We start from the raw sequence: 21,337 nt of genomic DNA, 5'->3' as shown, positions 1-21,337 counted from the left end.
GTGGAAGAATGAATTGTTAAGGGAAGTATAGTAACATTACTTAGCAGCAATGAGAACCTAGTTAAAGTTGTGTAGCATAAATTGATAGTGGCCCCAATCAGAACACTTTCATGATTTTCTCTGTCTTCATTTTTAGCAGTACATGTGTAGGTGTAAAGGTAGTTAATGGTTGGGAGTGATCCAAGGCTGAAGATGGTTAGGTGTGATTGGGTATGAGATAAGAGGGCTAAGGATTCAAGAAAGGAAGACAGTGTAGAGTTGAATTGTTTCACCAAAGGGTCGAGATGAGGAGAACAGGAGAAAGTGGCTAGTGCAGGGGAAATGGCCTGGGAAAGGATGGAAGGGTTAGGAGACTGGAGGTCACAGTGCCTATGAAGAGTAGGGTTTAGTAAGGCAAAGGGAGAGGTGGAAAACCAAAAGATGATAGTCAGATAGAGATTCCAAAATTCCTCAACATGGAAGGGGTACATTTAGTAGCACGAATGAGAGTATGACTGTCTGTGTATGTATTTGAGGTGGGGTAGAGCAGTAGTTCACCTCATGGGAGGAAAGATTTAAGAAGTGGGTGGGTTGGGGTGTCTTAGGGAGAATTAGTATGTATATTCAAGTCCCCTAGTATGAGGGCATATGTTGTAGAAGAGAAAGAAATTATGATCCAGCTACTAAACTAATTGAGAAAGGAAAGAAATGACCTGGCAACAGCTACCAGGATTTTGATTGGGTGGTAGATTGGATGAGGAAACTGAAGCAATGACTTGTCAAGAGTCACACAATTAGTAAGTATTTGAGGCCTGACTTGAACTTGGAGAGATGAGTCTTTCTGATTCCAGGCCTAGCACTCTATCCATTATACAACCTAGCCAACTTTAAATGAGCTGGAGAAAGAAATGTATACTCCAGTATCTTTGGGACAGCTACGTGGCACAATGGAAAAAGAAGTAGAGGAGGAAGAGGAAGGAAAAAGGAAAAATAAATAATAATATCCAGGGGGTAACTACTATTATTTAGATTGTTGTTTATCCTTCATTCTCGAAGAGGATCAATGACATCAGGAGAGTGATCTCTTGATTTGAAAGTGTATTGGGTATAAGTGAGTCATAGCTGTGCAAAGTCATCACCCTTCCTCTTTCTTCCAGAGTCATGGAAAGTCCAGTGGCAAGACATAAATCAAGATGCCTGGCGATGGCCCTGGCTTTGTTTCTCACTATGCTTTTGGGTGGAGGTGGTCAACCCTACTGTATTTTGATCTGAATTATTTGGGATCTTGTGCTAAAATCCAGGGTTAGGTCCCTTGGATCTCTGAGGTTCAGAGCGAATCTCTGGGGCTCTGAATAGCATTTCAGGGCAGATGGCTAGAGACTTCAGAACTCCTTAGTTGTGGGTATACTTGTCTGAGTACTGACTGCTGTGATGATTGTTTCTTGCCTCTCTTGGTTGTTTCTAAAGAGCCTTTCACTTTTGCTGCTTGCCCTTGCTGATTACAGTACCTGCTTAAGCTGGGAGATGCCTCATTTGATTTCCTATGCCGGCTCTAGCTTTGCTCGCAGGGTCCTATTTCTTATTGCTCTGGGCTACTAATGTAATTCTGGGGTGGATGAAGTTGCTTGCTGCAGTTCTCTCATTGGATTTCTTGATCATTACTTTAAACTTTGAGGTATTTGCTGGAATCAATGTGCCAGGCCGGGGCTTTCTGCTTTTACTCAGGCAGTTATCTTCACCAAAAAACTACCATTTATTTTTCAGACACCTCCTTGCTTGGGCTGCCAAGCTAAACTAACCACTTTTTAAAATCAGTTGTTAAATATTCTAACGATCAACTGTGAAAGCCTTAGCTATTCTGATTAATACAGTGAACTAAAACAAGCCCAAAGGAGCCATGTTGAAAAGTGCTATCCACCTTCAGAGAGAGAACTGATGAACTCTGCATGCAAATTGAAGCTTGCTTGGTTGCTTTCTTTTTTTTTTTTTTCTTTTGCAACATGGATAATTGGAAATATGGTTGCACAACTTAACCTGCACAATTGATATCCTATTGATGATATTGCAATGTGTGGGAAAAGGGCAGGAGGAATCAAGAATTTGGAGCTCAAAATTTTTAAAAAGCAATGCTTTTTATAAACAAAATTATGTAAGCAAAATTCCGTGACACAAGGATTTGCTTTTGCCTATTTATCAATGGATTCTGTGTCTGAAGCAGGAGAAATAGCTAAGGCCAAGTTATTCTAGTTAAATCTAAATGTATATACAGAAGCATTGTGAATTCTAATGATCTAATAAATCAGAAGGCAAAAATGAAAATGACATCCCTTTAACCTCAAGTGATTCTGGTAATTGGTTAACAAGCATTATTGATTGATTATGCTGTGCCAAGACCTGTGCTAAGCACTGGGGATGTGAAGAAAGGCAAAAACAGTTCTTGCCCTCAAGGAACTTACATTCTAATCAGAGAGGAGCCATGTAAATAAATAGGTAGATACAAGATACATGTGGAGTAGATAGACATTAACCTTAGAAAGGAAGTATCTGAGGGAGGACTGGGAAAGTCCTTCTGTAAAAGACTCAAGTGCCTTGTACCATACCTTATGGTATCACAGAGCCTCAAGAAATGATCGGTGAACCAATAATGTTTATCACCTTCTGCCATGTCCACCTGAGAGGTTAAGCATTTTTTTAATTGACTTTTTTTTTTGGTAAATAGATAAATAAGCTTATCTATTTGTGCTTTTAGATCTAACCTACTGAAGCTTTGAATCACTTTCTGAAGATGGAAGAAGAAAAATGTTAAATCAGAATTGTCCTTTTCGTGATACAGTTTTTTTCTCTCCAGGAGTGTAAATGTATTGAAACTGAAAAAGCCCTATTGAAAGATGAGGTCAAGCAATATAAGATGAAAGAATTGCGTCAACTGCAGGACACTGCAGAATTGAAAGAAGAAAATCTTTCTTTACAGAAGCAAATTTCCTGTCTAAAAGAGACCCAGGTAAGTGGGTCTCGAATTCCATCCACTGTAGTTACTGGAAGCACCAAATGAACTTTGGTCATCTTGTTGTTTTCTTCTTGAAATCCCTGATGGATAGAAAGAGAAAATATTTAATTAAAAAATGTGTACCAAACACTACGCTAAGCACCAGGGACACAAATACAGGAAAAGAAGACAGTCGCTTACTTTCTGATTGGAGAAGAGAAAACATAGGGAGGTAAAAGGGAGTTGGGGGCAGCTAAGTGGCACTGCAGTAGATAGAGTACCTGAGCCTGGAGTCAGGAAGACTTCAGTTCAAATGTGGTCTCAGATACTTATTAGCTATATGCTGGGCAAGTCACTTTTCTCTGTTGCCTCAGTTTCCTCATCTGTAAAATGAGCTGGAGAAGCAAATGGAAAATCACTCCAGTATCTTTGCCAAGAAAACCTCAAATGGGGCCACAGAGAGTTGCACATGACTGACAAGACTAAACAACAACAGTGGAAGAGGGTTGGGAGAGGACAGAGTTGCTGAGGCAGTGGAACATTCTACAGAGTAAGTTGAGCCTGGAGTAAAGTGAAAACGGCTGGGGTCCCTCAAACAGTGGGCACTTGGGCCAGGGACTCAACCATCAGGAGAACAGTGACCAGTCCTTATGTCACTAGAGCAGAGCTGGAGCTAGGAATTTTTGTGTCTCAAGCAAGGTTTAAAAATTTTGCTCTTGAGGATTGCTCTCCCCTGAATACTTAAAATTATTTTATTAAAAAAAAGCAGAATAAGAAAAAAGAAAAGCAGAAAAGGAATACAAAACAAAAACATTGTCATGTGCCTAGCAGAATATTAGGGAGGATTCAAAATATATAACAACAAATTACTAGTTCAAGAAAATTCTCCCCTGAATACCGAGGCACCAAGGAAAATCATGACTTAACAGCAGAAAAACAAATCCTTCTTTACCATGGAAGATAGTATTGGAAAAGGAACCCTTATTGTTTTCAACCGTTTATCTGCCCTAGACATCTCACTCCAATGTGTGCTCTACTGTAGAACATCTTTCTCACTTGAAGTCTTACTTAGAAATGAATTGTTGAGAAAAGATTTGCACTTTAAGACCTTTGAAAGCAGAGGCACCTATCCTGTTCCCAAGCTTGAGACCAAATTGGAATGGGCTTCTGGCTGTGACCTTGCTCACTAGGCTTTTGAATCCCAAGGATAGAGCAGGGATAGTAGGTTCTTCAATAAACTCTTGGGTGAGTATTGCTTCTTGATCAGCTTGATTGGTAGATTGTCTTTTTTAATTTATCTGACTCTGAAATAATCCATATAATTTTTAAAAGGAAATGCCTAGTATTTTGGGAGGAGCATTTAAAATGATAACTCATTCACCTGCAAGTAAGTACTCTGTGAACATAAGGTGCAGAGCCTCAGCGTTTGGTAGGTTTTGTTTCAGATACGATGGTTTTTTGTTTTGTAGGGGGTTTTTGGATAGGGTGTGAATGGAGGCAGATCACATGAGACCCTCGTAGAGCCAGGGATCCCTTCAGTCCCTATTACTTTTTTTTAAAATTAAAGTTGTATCAATGCCTCTTTATATATCAGCAATTTTCAGACACTCCTCTCTTCTCTATGCTTTCCTCCACTCCAACATGGCCAACAAGTCATGATTATTTTCATGACTTCATGAGAGATGATGGTATCATGAAGATACCAGAATTTTTATTAAATCTTTTCCTGCCTTACTTGAATTCAGTGTTCATTATGTGCAGGGCATCATGGTAGGGGTAATAACATTCTCAGGACAGTATTATTCTCTGATCCATAGTTGACGAGCTGAAATCCTGATATTGAGACTAGAAACAAGATTCTAGCCTTTTCTGCTAGTGCCATATGTTTGCTATGCTCTTTGGATACACTTTTTGGTTTTATGTCCCTAGCGCAATATTTGACACTTCATGAGTTGAGTGCATGTTGAATCTAACCTATTGAGTTCCATAGTGTTGCTCTTTGTACTTGACTAAATATTCCCTTAGAGCAGTTTTCTCTCTCTTTTACATAGGTGAAGTCAAGTAGCAGGAATAGATAAAGAGACTCAGGAATAGGGGATCCAGGCAAGAAATAGTCTCCATTGGCAAGATTGGAACTTGATACCAAGCCCCCCAAAATCTCCTTGTAGACTTCCAGCACAGAGTCAGAACTGGTCTTTGGCTGACTGTCCTTCTAGGGACAAACAGGAACATCTGACTGGAGTTAAGGGATAAGATCAAGATAATTTTTTTCTTTAAAAAAACTTTTTAAAGTGCTGAACCTAAACACTGAAGAAAATTTCTACTTTTCCACATACTAAGCAGAAGAAAAAAAGATTCTAGGTAGAACATAATATTGAAGCTATGAATTAGTTTCCTTTCCTTTAAGATAAATTCATCTTGAAATTTTCAAAGCTATCCTGCTTATCTGGATTTCTGGGTTTTCTTCTGTTCTTTTCTTTGCATTTTAAAAAATGCATCAGTAGACCTCTTTTTTTTTTCTTCTTATAAACAATCTATTACTATCCCCTCCTCTCTCCTTCGATTATGGAAATATTCTGCACCTTACATGTTATTATTCTGACTCTGCTTACCTCACTGCATTAGTCTTCCAACATTTCTTCCTTATTATTTTTTATAGTACAGTGATAATATTTCATAGCATTCATATACCATAATTTGTTCAGTTCTTCCCCAAATTATGGGCTTTACATTAGACTGAGTTCTTGAGAACAGGAGCTAGGATTTTTGTTTTCTGTTTTTTTGCCCCCTCCCCTTCCTCCCCTGCCATGAGACCCTCATAGAGCCAGGGATCTCTTCAGTCCCTCTTAATCTTTTAATTAATAGTGGTTGATATTTATTATACTGGACTTGACTCTCTTTGTCTCCCGTTCTTTGCCATAAAAAGCCCTACTATAAATATATTTTGGACATGTGAGTCCTCCTCATTCTTTGATCTCTTTGAGCTATAGGCCTGATCAGGCCTATAAATTGTTTTCTAAAAGGGCCAGACCAATTCACAACTCTACTAACGGTGCATTGGTGTGCCTGTTTTCCTGTAATAACTAGTTTCTCTTTGTAGTCATCTTTGACAATCTGAAGGGTATCAATCAAATGGAATGTCAGGGTTGTTTTACTTTGCATTTCTGAAATTTTAAATCATTTGGAGCATTTTATCGCATGATTGTTAAGAGGCTGGATTTATTCCTTTGAGAACTGCCTGTTCTATCCTTTGGTTCTCATCTATTGGGATTTGTTCTGAACAAGACAATTTCTAGCATAAATAAAATAAAATGTAAATTCAAAACTTATGAGCTGCACAAGGTAAATGATTGGTTTAAGAAAAGACATTTATCTTTCATTTTAGGTGGAGTATGAAGGCTTAAGACGTGAAGTTCAGAGAAGAGATGAAGAAATTGAGCTTAGAAACAGTCGTCTAGCTGAAGTAACTCGACAAAAGGAGATCTCTGATCATCATCTCGAGGAAGCCCTGGAAACCCTCCAAAGCGAACGAGAACAAAAAAATGAGCTCCGCAGGGTGCTGTCTGGGTACATCAACACCTATGATTCCTTGGGGACTCTGCCGACAAATTTCGATGACCTGAATCAGTGTAACGATGATGACTTGGGAATTGGCTACAACAATCAAGTCTTCAGGAACCGCAGAGAAAACACGATGTCCATGCCTCAAAGTAGCAACAGCTCCAGGCCTCAGCCTGGTTTAGTGTGTGATCTTTTGAGTGAGCTCAGTTTATCAGAGATTCAGAAACTGAACCAGCAGCTTCTGCAGGTAGGAGGGGGCTTTTCTGTGTGTTTGTCGGCTAGGCAGCATGAGGAACTAAACGTAAATGAGCCTCTTAGAAGAGTTCAGCACTCCAATCCAAGGTGGCAAAATACTTCTCAGAAGTACTCGGCTGGCTTTTTTTTTTGCTGAGCTGTGTATAGAACTTCCTTCAGTGGCACAAATCCGGTGGCGTTAGTATACTTTTGCCTGTAGGGCTTTCAAAGGTGAGATAGGTGAGGAGTGCTAGTGGTGCTCAGCAGTAACAGAGACCGCAGTGATGAGATACAGATATGATGAAAAGGGACTAGGATATGGAAAGTCAAAGGCTTTTTCTCCACAAATGACTTTTCCTGAAAAAAAAAAAAAAAGAACAGATTTGGAGCACGTCTTAAAATAAGAGAATGAGAAAAAATGAGAAAACACCTTCGAGGTGGTCGAGGAGTTGTAACCTTACCTCCCTGAGACCGGTTGCAGAAACAAGATGCCCTCGATTTTGCTCTCCTGACATTTGGAAGATCATGTGGTAATTTCTTAGCCATTTGGCAACTCAGACATTTTCTTCAAAGAGAGTTAACTGAAACATCTTGTTTCCCATGCTTCCATGGGTATTTTGACCTTTCACTCATTCTTGAAATACCTTTGAGAAGTTAGTGATTGAGAACAATTGTTCAGCTTTTCAGTTATAGGAAATAAGGTTTAGGATGAATTGGGAACTGCCTATCTCCGAGTCTGTTCCACTTGAAAACACATGGCAATAATAAATGTTTTTTTGAATTGAGTTGGCAATCATTCTGCCTCATTAAGAATATTCTGGGCCTAACAATTTTTGTTAATCAAACCGAACCGGTGTAGCCCATAACAATAAACAGAATCCCGTCCCGGTATAACATCATTAGATAGATAGACAGATGGCAGAGCAAACATTTATTAAGCTTTTACTATGTGCCAGACACTGTACTAAGTTCTAGGCATACAGATACAAGGAAACAAGACAGCATGTGTCTTCAAAGAATTTACTTTCCAACGGGGAAAGACTTTGCCACAAGGATAGAGGATCGCCTTAGCCTTCCTGCTCTAAAAGGGTTAGGTTAAAGTGCCAAGAACTTGGGCTCTTAACTAGATTGGATAAAGAAGAATCCACTATGGGAGGCAGCATGGTATACTAGAAAGATCCTTATCTCTGGAGTCAGAGACCGCTGGGGGAAGCTGGGTTCGAATCCTGCCTCTGACATTTAAGACCTGTGTGAGCTGAAGTGCATTACTTAGTCTTAACCCTCCTGGGCCTTTCTTTCCTCCTCTCTAAAATGGGGGGTGGTGGTGGATTAATGACCTTTGAGGTGTTCTTCAGCCTACTAGTAGACTTGTGACTCCGTAAGAGAGAATCTAGTTATGACTAGATAATCTCTTAGGTCCTTTCTAGCTCTAGATCTTGAATTTTTTGAATTTGTGTCTTTGAGGAAACAGGCTTCCTGTCCCTTGTCTGTTTCTGGTAGCATTTGTCTTGGTCTGGCTCTAGTGTCTTAAAAACATCTGAAAAGCACTTTCTCAGGAAATGGTGTCCCTACCATCCCATGACGGGAAAGGTTTTTTGCTAATGATAATGGGACCATTTGCTTCTAACTCGCTATGTTGTTACAGCTGCTGACACCTCATTTAACAGTGAGTGACTCAGCTTCGTTCAGCTGTATTTCTCTTCTCGTTAAGATGATTATTTTCTAAAAGGATATTTGCCTCTGGAAAATTACTTCCCCTACTCTAAATCATTCCCACATTTGTGGCAGAAAAATGTTTTTCTGCAGCACAGATAATGACTCTCTACCAAGCCCCTCTTGGAGCCGAAGTCCTGCGACGGAGGCCAAAGGGACCGAGACCCATGTGGATGGGCCTCTTAGTGCTGAGGAGCCAAGGTCAATGTGACTCAGGTCCATGCTTAGTTGCACAATTGTACTTAACCACATGTTTCCTCTGCTGTAGCGGGATATTGTACTGAGACTACGAAGTCGATAAACAGTAAGTATACAGTGTGTTAGACGCGGGAAATCCAGAGACAAAAGGGAGAGACTCACTCTTCCTTCAAGGACTTCTCTTCCATGGGATGGATGAGCAAATATAGAATATGTACAAAAGCAATACCAAGTGATTTGGGGATGGGGGTGGGGCAGGCCTGACAAGTAATGGGACAAGAAAGGGTATTTTGAAAGAAATGTCACTTAAGGAGAACCTTTGAAAAGAGCCCTGTAGAGGTTCCAAGAGGCAAATTTTGGAAGTTGGGGAGAAGAGAGCATTGTGATCCTGGAAGAAAGCCAAAGGCAAATAAGCAAATAAAAAGTACAAAAAACACAGAGAGATGTGAGATAAAGTATCATGGTTTGAAGAACAGCCAATATGGCTGGATCCTAGAGGCAGCTAGGTAATGAGTCTGGTATGAGTGCTATGTAATGAGTCTGGAAAGGTGGATTTGAACCAAATTGGAAAATACTTTAACCCATTAACCCTAACCATAACTCTAACTCTTAGGAGTTTGTATTTGATCCTTTTGGCACTTAGAAAGTAATGGGAGAGTGCTGAGCAGGGGAGTGACATGGGCAGACTTGTGTTTGGGGAATATCAACTAAACAGCTGTGTGGAAAGGGGATTGGAGAATGGAGAAGATGGATAGATGGCTAAAATATTTATGAAGCATTTACTGTGTGCTATATTAATTGTGCTGAATATTGGGGATACAAATATAAGCCCTCAAGGAATTCCTTCTAATGAGGGAAGACAACACATGGAGGAAATCTGATAAGGAAGGGGCAGATATATATGCAGCAGCATGGTATAGTCAAGAAGTGGTATGGAGACCTGGTTCCTGGCAAGGTAAAGCTACAGCTCATATGTCAGAGCCAGAGGACTTAGGTAGGAAGCATAGTTCTGGAACTGGGGAGAGCAGTGCAGGGAAAGACCATTGAAGAGGCCATTGCAGTAACACAGGCAGGAGATGAGGAAGACCTGCTTGGCCTGGGGTATTTGGAAAAGCAATAGAGGGAAGGGGTATAATGACTAGGATGACAAGCCAGCTGGTCGCAATTAGCCAGTCAGGAAAGTTCTGGCAGGTATTGTAAGTCAGGTGGGTCAGAGCTGTTCAGATCAAGTAGAGGCTCAAGCAGCCTCCCTAGAGGCTAGACAAAAGTCAGATTTTAAGAGTTCAGGCTACGGGAATAGACAGGTTAGCAGACTGGTGAGAAAAGAATCATCAGATGAGAAGTCTGTGCACTGAGGGTGGAGGGGTTGGTGGGTGTTCTACATTCAAGCAAGGGCTCCTAGTAACAGGCTCCCAGAGCAAGCAAGAATGGAGTCGGAGGCTTAGCAGCTGTTCTATGTACTTGTGGTAGACCTTTGGTTCTTGCAGTAATTGAAGTCTCAAACGGTTTACTTTAGGCTTGGGCTATCTGGTAGGAACCAATCCAATGCATAAGTAGACATAATTCATTGTAAATAGCAAAATGGGAAGTCAAAGTAATGGAGCAAGATGACTTGCTCAGATCCTCTTATTGCTATTGGTAGGATACCTTGAGAAATTAAAGATGTCCCAATACAGCAGCACATTTTGATGAGTCGTATGAATGTTTAGAAACTTAATCTGTCAGGGCTGTTTTGCTCAAGGATCTATCTCCTGAGGGCACTTCCAGGGTGGAACTTTGACTTTCTATTATCTACTTAACTGACTGCTGGTTGGCCCTGATTCTCCCTTATGAAGGAATAATTCTGTCATGGAGGCCATCATGACTTGTGAAGTTTATTGTTTCTCTCATTTTCTTCTTAGAGATTTGGAAAATAAATGGCTTGCAATTTTCCTCTATCTTCCTTGCCATATATAAGCTGAGAAGGCCTATTATGTCTTCTACTTGAATGTTTAATATGTTTCTATTATTTGACAGGAACTTCACCTTTAGAATAGAATAAACTACCTGTGTTTATGTTTTCTTTTTTAATCACAGAAGAGCAGTAGAGTGTCTCAGAGCCTAGGAATGAATTTCCGTCATTAAATGATGCTCAGGGTATATGGCAAGGAAGTCTTTCATTTAAGCATTTATTTATTTTCTTTCATTGTTGTGTCTGAAAAGTTCTTTGTCTTTGACTTGGCTTTCACAGCTGCTGTCATCAGTACTTCTGGTATCTGGCCACAGCAGGACCCTCCGAAATAACCTCTTGTTGTTTCTACAGAGGAGACACACACGCATCTATATACACATACACATGCATACACACACGTGTGTACATGTGACACACATAACACAAGTATGTGTAATGTGTGATATAGATACATGTATGCATATATAACGTGGATATATACATACATGTGTATATGTGTAGGTGTGTTTATATATGTATATGTGTGTGTGTGCATGCATATAGACACATACACACACATATAGGAAAATGGCCATCTCCTCTTACCTGATGCTCTGGGAAGATTAGGAAAGGGAATGGGGGAGAGATCGTGGATTTTAATATGTTTGAGCTGCTTACTTGTAGCTATTTTTAATACTATGTACTTTTAGATCAGGAAATGACCAAAAAATTTTCAAAATTTTTTCAAAATGCCCCATCCTGGGGCTCAGGGCTGACGGACATGATTGAAATGAGAATTGACAGACAGCACAGAATAATGAAGCCTGGACTGCTTCCTCTCAGAGCACGTTCTGTGGTTTTTAAGCCTTCCTTTTGGTAGATTCAAACTTTGTAATTTGCTTCTAGTAAGGTTGGTACAATTGCTTTTTGTTTGATTGTTGTGACAAAGTCAGAACAAAGTAATTATTAATGAATTTTTTAAGCCGGTATATTTTTTTATTCCTAAAAGAGGGAGAGGTTTGAAATCTAGTAATCATCAGAGGGCTCTAATAAATGTTGATTATGCTCCTTTTGTGTGCACTGAGGAAGATACAGAATTTAGAGAGGATAGTTCTTGGAGGTCGGGCACCCTTCTATGTGTGCTAAGACATCTCTCCAAATAGCTGTACTCTACAATGTGACATGAAGACTTAGAAAGTCCACTGCTATGTGAGATTTATAGAACAAAGTCATTACCTGACTAGGGGAACAGAAAGACTTTTTGGAGGAGACTTTTTGTTGGGAATTCCTTGGACAAATGGGAGGAAGACCATGCTGGGCGGAAGGCACAAGAGTGCCTATCAGGTCCAAGAGGTACTCATCTAGTCTGTTGGGAACTTAGAGTGTTTAGATGTAAATCCCAACAGAATAGACCAGAAAATGGCAGACCATTTCAGTATCTTTGCCAAGAAAACCCTAAATGCTGACAGAGTCAGATACAATTGAACAACAACAAAAAGGGAAAGGAGTTAAAGGGTGACTCCTAAAAAGATGAGATCAAGGGGAAGGGGAAAGAGAGCAATTGGGAAAAGGACCACTTTAAAAAAAGAGGCTATGGTGGGCCTTGAAGAATGGCAACTAGAAGATTATACTCTTTATTCATTCTTCCCTCTCTCTAAATCATCCTTTATGAAGCTGCTGAAATAATGTTCCCAAGTCACAGCAAGTCTGATCATCATCAGACCAAATCCTGTATGGGGCTTCTTATTGCCTTGAGGATAAATGATGCTATGGTTGGCATTTATGGTTCTTCCCATCTCCACAAGGTTCTGATCTACTCTTATCTCATAATTTTCCCCTTCTTGTCATCTATACCACTGTTTCCACTTGTGACTCCTTTTTGCCCAAGAAATTTTATGCGACCCTCGGTATTGCATTTACTTGATAATAAGTCGTAATTTTGCAGCCCCCACATTCAGTTCCATAATAGTTAAGAAGCTTTGATCTTTATCCCAGCTATACAGTGTTCCTGTATTCAACACTTCTGGGAAGTTTTACCTGATTTGTCCAGTGCTTAAGATTCTCTTTTTAAAGTTTCCTAGATCAGTTTGTTAGAAATGTTTCCTGGTCATTACTACCTACTGGAATTTAATAGTCAAGATATGTGTTATAGCCTCTCAGCAGGAACCAAAGGAGGATAGGGCCTCCTTTCATAGTCATCTGTGCACCCACAGTGCCTTGGAAGATTTTATTTTCATTTTTGCTTTATTTTGTTTTACTTCCTCTTTTCTTTTCCTTTTCTCTTTTTTCCTCTTCTCTTCTCTTCTCTTCTCTTCTCTTCTTCTCTTCTCTTCTTCTCTTCTCTTCTCTTCTCTTCTCTTCTCTTATCTCTTCTCTTATCTCTTCTCTTCTCTCTTCTCTTCTCTCCTCTCTCCTCTCTCTTCTCTCTCTTCTCTCTTCTCTCTTCTCTCTTCTCTCTCTCTCCTCTCTCTTCTCTCTTCTCTCTTCTCTTCTCTTCTCTTCTCTTCTCTTCTCTTCTCTTCTCTTCTCTTCTCTTCTCTTCTCTTCTCTTCTCTTCTCTTCTCTTCTCTTCTCTTCTCTTCTTCTCTTCTCTTCTCTTCTCTTCTCTTCTCTTCTCTTCTCTTCTCTTCTCTTCTCTCTTTGTGAGCAGAAGAATATCATCACCAGATCTCTGCATTTGGAACAGAGAAAAGAGGTGAGAGTAAGTTATTGTAATAATCTGGGTAGCTGACAAGGAGACCCTATATTATTAGCAAGATCACCTAATGGAGAGCATAGTAGACAGATACATGAGATGTTTGGAAGTGGAATCAGCAGAACCTGGTAACTGACTGGATAGGAAAAGTCAAGAAGACAGAAAAGTCCAAAGTTGGCTCCAAAATTACAGACCTTTGAGACTGTGTGTGAATGGTGCTACCATAGACAAAAACTGAAGTCAGGAAGAGTAGGTGACTTTTTTCTGTCCAAGGAATCGCAGGATTTCAGAATTCAAAAGATACCTCAGATCCAGTTTGTCCACTCCCAAAGGATCTCCAATGTAGTCTGCCCAACAAGTGGTCTTTCATCCTTTGCTTTGGAACAGCTCTGTCAGCCTTCCCCTGACAGTGAGTCTCTTTTCAACTTCTACCTTATTCCTAATTTGGCCCTCTGGGACCAAATAATAAAGAAAGTCTGAGCTTTCTTCTGTACCACAGCTCTTCAAAATACCTGGATGGCCATTTTACCCTATCTCACCCACGTCTTTTCTCCTCCTCATTTCCTTCAACCATTCCTCATATAGCATGAATTCAAGTCTCTTCACTATCCTGGTTGCCCTCTGGATGTTTACTAGCTTCTTTACACTGTGGTATAAAAGCTACAAAAGTTTTCTCCCCTCCTCCTGAATTGAGTCTTGATCGTGAATCAGAGTTCCTTTCGTTTTTCCCCCCCTCTCCTTGATGCCCTTTTCCAAATGTACAATGAGGAATCTCAGAATCTCAGAGGTTAGACTAATGACCCCTGAGAATTTCTTATCCCTATAGGAATCCACTCTCCAATGCGTCTAACGAGGTCATTCAGTTCAAGGCCCAGATGAGAAGGAATTTTAATCCCCGTTCGAAATTCTTTGCTTTGTATCTACAGGTTGATCATGAAAAGTCATCGCTATTAAGTAGTATAAAAGAGTTGCAGGCACAGCTTGATAGTACGAAGGATGCACTGTCCAAACAGCAAGCTCAAAATAACTACCTTCTAGAGCAAATCCAGGCTTTAAACAAACGCTATGGCAGTAATGAACTGAGTTTGCCTTTTGGAAAAGACGGAGAGAAGAGCAGTGCCAGTGACCTCCATGGCCAGGAACACAGATGTGCGGCGTCAAACTGTTCCCAAGTAGCCAGACTAAAGACAGAACTTCAGGAGCTGCATCAGAAATACCAGGATTTTGAAGCCAAGTACAAACAGGACACAGAAGCCTGGCAAGAAGAGTCTCAAAATCTAATGGAAAAGATAAGGTTCTGGGCCAAATCAGGTAAGCAGAAGCAAGAAATCATTACTAATCTAGAGAACGAACTTCAAGCTTCAAGGAAACGATCATCAGAATTTCAGAGCAAACTGAGCCTAGCCCAGGAGGAGCTACAGGTGATTACCGAAGACCTGGCCAACATGTATCGCCGCGTCTGTGTCTGCAACAACCTGTTACCTGATCGTGGCCTGTTGGATGGCTATAAAGATGGTCAAGAGGCCCTCGTCCATACCTGCAAAAGGCATGCCAACGATGCCGTGGCCAACGTACCTATGTGCCGAAGCCAGTCTAATGATCTCTTCGTGAAAGTCTTGTTTAGCCCCGAGACGAGCACCGTGAAAAGTGGCAGCAGCAACCAGTCCGTTAGTGATTCTCCTTGTGAATCTGATGGAGAGGAGGAGGAGTCCGAGAAGGAACCCGAGAGTCTCTCCAATCAAATTTCCATCATTGGAAGCCAAGTGAAGCAACTCCAGGCAGCCCTGGCGATATCATTACGCAACAAGTCCCTTGAAACCATGTCAACAGAGTTGAAGGATAAAAATGCTCTTGTTGATGAAATAATGAAACTGAAGTCTTTGTTGAACACCCAAAGAGAGCAAATAGCAACTTTGAGGACTGTCTTGAAGGCCAACAAGCAGGTAAGCTATTAGTGATAATCCCAGGCATTTTAAACACTACACCCACCTGTAACATTTGGCTCAAGAGCCGAGGCAGAAAGAATAAAAGCTATGAGGACTCAAAAATGATTTTTTGTCAAGTTGGGAAAACCAGGCAACTGGATGCAAAGTATCCAAAAGAACACTTTTCCTTTTACTTTTTGAAGTTAAAATAATCCAACATGTTAACTTTGAAAGATAGAAACAATCAACTCTTTTTTGGTTTCTACTGATTTAAGATGTTGTTACTTCAACAACATACAAAATTATTTGTCAGTGCCTGTGTGCAAATTACTTGTCATACAAGGCCCGTACCGTGCCTCTAGCCCCCAACATAGTGGGTTAACAGTAAGTAACTGTCATAATGTAAAATATGTTGAGAAGTTAGTTCATCAGCAAGCATTTATTAAGCATTCACTAGGTCTGGTGCCAGGCATTGCACTAAGCTCTAGACATACAAAAGAAGCAAAAATACGGTCCTTGCCCTCAGGTACTCAGACACTAGTGGAGTAGCCAACACACACACACGACCATATACACGCAAAATAGACAAAGGGTAAACTGGAATATCAAAAGGAAAGTAGCAACATCGAGGGAGAAGGGAAAGTCAATTGGACCTTCTCCAACTGATAGGGCTTGGCAAATTCTCTATGACAACTCGCTTTTTTTTCTCCTCTAGGCGGCTGAAGGTGCCCTTTCCAATATGAAACGCAAGTATGAAGATGAGAAGCTTGTGGTATCAGAAACCGTGAATAAATTAAGGCTTGAATTGAAAATTCTGAAGGAAGATACGGCTACTTTTTCCTCCCTTCGGGCGGTATTTGCCAGCAGGTAAGTTTCAGTTCTCGGTTTCAAAAACTCCTGAACACTCTTCCTGATTGTGAAGCAACATGGAGCTTGGGAGAGCCAAGGGAGAGATTTCCAGTCCTTGATTGCCCTAAAGGGGGCATGTATCCCCAAACTAATACACCCCTATGGTGTATGGGGGTGAACCCTGAAAACGTGTCCCCTTTCATCTATAAAAGAAGGGAGATTTGGGGTCTCAGGCTCCTGGGAGAAGCATGCCTTTTCCAGACAACACCCTCTTAAGTGGTCTCATTCAGTTAGAGATCTCAGCCTGATAGGGAGTGGCTTGAAACTCCAAGATAAGCAATCTCTTTTCAACTGGAAATCTAGGCCTGGGGCACTGACAACATTGAAGGAATCTCATTCAATTGTGAATGAGAGCCCAAGCCTCAGACTGTTAATAAAAGACAACTCTGAACCCCAAATCTTTGCAGAAGTCCAAAACAGGATTATACTTTGCCAAGGAAGCTCTCTTGCCCACTGTGAAAATATTCTCTGCTCAGTGTTATTTCCCTGACAGGATCTTACCCACTGAGAAGTCTGTCTTCCTAGCAAAGCTGGCTTCTCAGTGCCAATAAAATTCCCTTTTGCCATACAGACTTTTCGTGCCAACTCTTGTCCCACGAGTGATCCAGTTGGTTCTTGAAGATAAAATGCTGAGTGTGATTGCCTGCTTGGGGACCTGTGCCCGAAGGGGACCGAGATGTTTAGGGACAGTGATCTGTGGGAGGTGCTGAATTGCCTTCCCCCTTCTTTTCCAGATGTGATGAATATATTTTGCAGCTCAGTGAAATACAGCAACAGCTTGCTGCCGTAGAAGATGAGAAAAAGACCTTGAAGTCTTTGCTGAGCCTAGCAATTCAGCAGAAACGGGCACTGAGCCAGCGCTTAGAGGCACTGGAAGCACAGTCCACTCTGCCATTGAATAGCCAGGCAAAGTTTGTTTCTGACTCTAAAGGAAGACCATTCAAAAGTAACTGGGTATGACAGGTTGCTCAAATATGAAGCTAGGAGGTATGGTGGGGGGAGGGAGGGGATAGAGAGGAAGAAGGAAAGGGGATGGGGAGGGGGAGGAAGGAGGAGGGGAGGAGGGGAGGAGGGGAATTGGGAGACTTGAGGGGTGGAGGGGGGGAAGCTTCCACACAGTGAAGATTGTTCCTAAGGGGAGCTAGCCAGCTCCATTTCATTAGTGTGTTTATCTTCCTATCTCTGAGGGGCCTCTCTTGATGAGATTCTTCTCATAAGTGTGTTTTCAGTCCTTGACTCAACAATTTGTCTGCAATCAAGCTGATGGTGTCTTCCCATCTCTCAGCTCTGTATTTCTTTAATCATCATACTTAGCCAAATAATTGACTTTTCAGGAACTTTCTAATCTGGCTACTGAATGAAAGCAGGCTGGGAAAATTATTTAATTGTGATATTACCTTGCCCCTTCTATAGTGATTGTCCCATTACGTTTCTCTACTAGCCATAGAATAATATTGCAATGATGTTTTTGAATTTAGAAAAAAACCAGTTTGGAATTTTATTTCCTAAGTTATTGAAAATATTCAGTCACAGATGTAGGCTAGTTTTCATTGCTGTGTTTTTATGTTGTTTTTCCTTCCAACATCTACTAGCGATAAATGAACGGAATAAAGAAAGAAGACCCCCTTTTTCCAGCAGAGGGGAAGCAACAGTGTTGACAAGCAAATGGATCTGCACAGAACTGACATTAAAATGTAAACCATCCAGCTTCTCAGCTTTAAATGGTTGTCCAAGAGTGTCTGATGTCTTTTGGGAAGATATTCAATGTGTTATTTCAGTTACAGGAAAATATGTATAATTGTTTTGAAAAACAGGCCATTTAAAATGACGTTTGAGATTGTGTTGTGTTTAAGAGCTCATTCAGCTGAGATATCAGTGGCCCTGCAGTTCCACTTTTGAGCAGTAATGTCCCGTGACTCCTTTGTGGAGTACCGTATTCCCTTTTCTCATGTTGGTGTGTGAGCCTGTCTCTTCGGAAAATGTTAAAAAAATATCGAACCTTGATGTTGCTCCTGTGCTATGAGTAATTGCTGTTGGCTTTCAAGTCCATTTCGAGCAAGACATAAAACCTTGCATGTCTTTATGTTTACAGGTTAGTTTCTCTTTAATTGACATACACTTGGTGCTATTTGTACGGTGTTAGAAATTGTCTGGAAAAGTAGTTTCTATCAGTGTACGAGTGTACTATGTACTGTTTTAAACTTTAAGAAATGTATTTGTGCAAATCCTAAGTGGAACAGATCATTCTAGGAGTATTCAGGCAAGGAGTTTTGTCATCTAAGGCCCCTGAATAAGTGACAAGTATTTGAGATGCTTGGCAATGCTGAAACTTGCTTAGATTCTTGGGCACGAGGGACTTTTTGGAAAGGGAAGGTTCCAAATGCATGACTATTTCTAGATGAAAGCCATCTGAAGCCTGAAGAGGGTAGATTCTTAAGTTCAAGGATTAGTCAAGTTACTCTGGTAAGGGGCTGCTTTATGCAGAATCAGAATAGTATAGTTTTGTGGAAAGGTCTCTGGGTTTTTTTTTTTCTTCCTCCAATCCAGTCCCTTCAAGGTCGAGAATTAGCCACCCACAGTTCTTAGTGGGATTTTTTATATTGGACCTATGTCTTCTCTTGGGGGAAAAAGATTAAAGTTGGGACATTGAATTCTTGCAGAGGATGTTATTTTGGTAACCTTCTTTTTCGGCATCCTTAATAAGAGGAAACCCTTTCCTCTTCCTTTTCCTTCTTAAAGTGCATGTTGGGTAAAACTGAACACCTCAAGACAGTTGGTGACTTGAAGGGTGAGTGGTGCTATCAACCACACATCCCCAAATGTTTAGTATTAGTTTATGAGCCTTTGAGTATTTTCAGTACCAGAATGTGTTCTTGCCAGACTATTAGCTGGCTACAATGGGTTGTACAAAGGGTACGGAAAGCTCTCTATAATAAAATCAGCCTGCCAAGGGGTAAGAGAATAGTTTAAATGGAATGAAAATATATATACATATATTTTTATTGGAAATTTAAATATCTATTGTTCTTTGTTTATGAAGTAACATTCTCTAAATCTCCCCACTCAATATGATGCATGTTGAAGAATCTTTTGTGTAAAGAATGAAACTCAAATAAATTGTGTTAGTTGTCTGCATTTCTGGTTTTCTGTTGTTTCTTGACCTTGGATAGTCCTCCCTCCCTCAAATCCAACTCACTCGCATGTCATGGCATCGCTTCCCTGATGTCATGATTGTTTTTGAGAATGAAGGACAAATAACCCGGGTGGGTCAGAGGAGGGTGCCCTCCTGAGGACAAGGAAACTTCCTTTCTTCCCCTCCCCTTTCCCTCTTTCCTCCCCTCCACTCCCTTTCCCCCCTTCCCTGCCCACTCCTTTCCTCCCTCCTTCCCCTCCCTTTTTGCCCATCCTTCCCTTTCCCTTTGCCTCCTTCCCCTTCCCCCTTGCCTTCCTCCCCTTCGTACTCCCTCCCTTCCTAGCAATTGTTGCTGTTTTAGTTAGAAATCCTGAGGGTCTTCTCCTTCCCGAGGACTGATATTGGGCACGCCTCCATCTGCCCTAACCAGGGATTTCACCTGTAGTTTATTTACAGAAACTCTTCAGCTTTGTGGAATGAGAACCGATGCTTTCATTTCCCTCCAGTCTCTACTTATAGGGTGTTTTCCCACCTGTTCCCTGCTTGGTTCATTGTGTTTTCAACTTGTTTTACAAAAGACCATCCCTGGCTAACTGTCTTTCCTATCACATGAGTCCACTTAACTAGATACCTACTTTGGGCCAGGCACTATGCTAAGCACTAGGCATAGAGTTGATAGTTTAATGGAGAAGATAATATGCATATAAGCTATATTCAAAATATAGTGGAGAAAAATCAGCATAAGGAAGGCATCAGATTTGAGAGACAGCAGAGAAGGCTTGCTTCTTAGATTACGTAAGATGTAATTGTAGTTGGGAGTTAAAAAAAAATCCAGGGAGGAAGCCAAAGAGTAGAGATGAGGGAGAGCATTCTAGGCAGGAGGGACAGTCAGTGAAAATGTCCAGATTCGTTCCAAGTCACGTATGCAACAAGATGGTGGATTTTCTCCAGTCTCTCTAGCCTCTCAAACCTCTTCAAAACAGAAATTATGGATCAAAGATAAAATAACTTCGTCTATTTCCATGGTTGAGCACATTTAGAATCTGAAAGAAGGTTTAAAAAAATAGAAAAACCCCAACCCCCCAAAACTGACACGTGTGGACCTTGAGCTCCCTCAGTATTTTCCCCTACTTTCCCAATTTCAGTGAAATTGCACTAGTAGACTCAAGGGCAAAACATAAGAAATCACTGTAGTTCCTGATCCCTCTTTCCAGTGTTACATAAGATGTAAGGGTCCAAAGAGGAAGCATGGACAGTACAATCAGGTAGCATAAAGGCCTCGAAGCCTGAGATCCCTGGATATGGTTTTCTGTGATCAGCACAGACCCATCCGGAGGGGCGGGGAATTGAGATCTGTCATCAGTGGGAGGTGTCTCTAATTGGTTGTGCGTGTGACCTCATAGACTCGATATAAGGAGTGGGGAGGATGTGAACACATGGATTAAAGATCTTAAGCCTGCGTGTGGCTGTCCTCGGGTGCTCTACTGAATGTAGAACCGCCTCTCGATGAGGTGGTGGCCAGAGATCTCTGAAGGTAAGGTTGGTAAGATTGAGGTAAGATTGGTAAGAAGCACTGTACTAGACAATAGCCAGAGATTTTTCTGAAGGCCTGGGAATTAGGAGTGACTGGTAATAGTAGTTTCTGGGTGGGAAACCATACATCGACCTCAGGTCCAGGCTATGGAAATTTTCTCAGGCCTTGATAGTTGAAAGCTCCAAAGAGGCAAAAGCCCACGGGCAAGGCTGCAATCTGCAACTTGGTGCTGGGCCATCCGGACAAACATACTCCTAATAAGTAAACCAGAGTTGATAGAACACCAAAAGAAAACTATAGACCAATATCATTAATGAACGGTGACTCAAACATTTAAAACAAAATCCTATGAAACACGACAGTTTATCCAAGAAATCATTATGATCAAGTAATTATACCAGAAATGGAAAGATGATTCGACATTAGGAAAACAATGTAATTAATCCTATTGATGTGATTGAGATAGCAATACCTTGTTTGAAATAAATGTGACAAATTCACAATGGCCATTCTCTTTGACAAAAGGCAGATTTATTTAGG

At 40.9% G+C, this 21,337-nt stretch overlaps 1 protein-coding gene across 2 annotated transcripts in view; it reads left to right on the top strand.

Moving 5' to 3' along the window:
• The window catches only part of LOC127542417 (protein bicaudal D homolog 2-like), a 41,532-nt gene extending 22,267 nt beyond the window's left edge, over nucleotides 1-19,265 (top strand). For both annotated transcript variants that reach the window (XM_051967986.1, XM_051967985.1), the window contains exons 4-9: nucleotides 2,828-2,980; nucleotides 6,351-6,773; nucleotides 14,223-15,239; nucleotides 15,937-16,088; nucleotides 16,865-17,084; nucleotides 17,723-19,265. In XM_051967986.1, the coding sequence (XP_051823946.1) occupies nucleotides 2,828-2,980; nucleotides 6,351-6,773; nucleotides 14,223-15,239; nucleotides 15,937-16,088; nucleotides 16,865-17,084; nucleotides 17,723-17,728 (1,971 nt within the window). In that variant the 3' untranslated portion in view covers nucleotides 17,729-19,265. The remainder of the gene's footprint in view (nucleotides 1-2,827; nucleotides 2,981-6,350; nucleotides 6,774-14,222; nucleotides 15,240-15,936; nucleotides 16,089-16,864; nucleotides 17,085-17,722) is intronic.
• Nucleotides 19,266-21,337: the final 2,072 nt, after the last annotated feature.

Source organism: Antechinus flavipes, chromosome X (genome assembly GCF_016432865.1).
Source record: "Antechinus flavipes isolate AdamAnt ecotype Samford, QLD, Australia chromosome X, AdamAnt_v2, whole genome shotgun sequence".
NCBI classification, from domain to species: Eukaryota; Metazoa; Chordata; class Mammalia; order Dasyuromorphia; family Dasyuridae; genus Antechinus; species Antechinus flavipes.
Note: the sequence above shows the minus strand (reverse complement) of the source record. Positions and strands in the feature narration are given on the sequence as shown.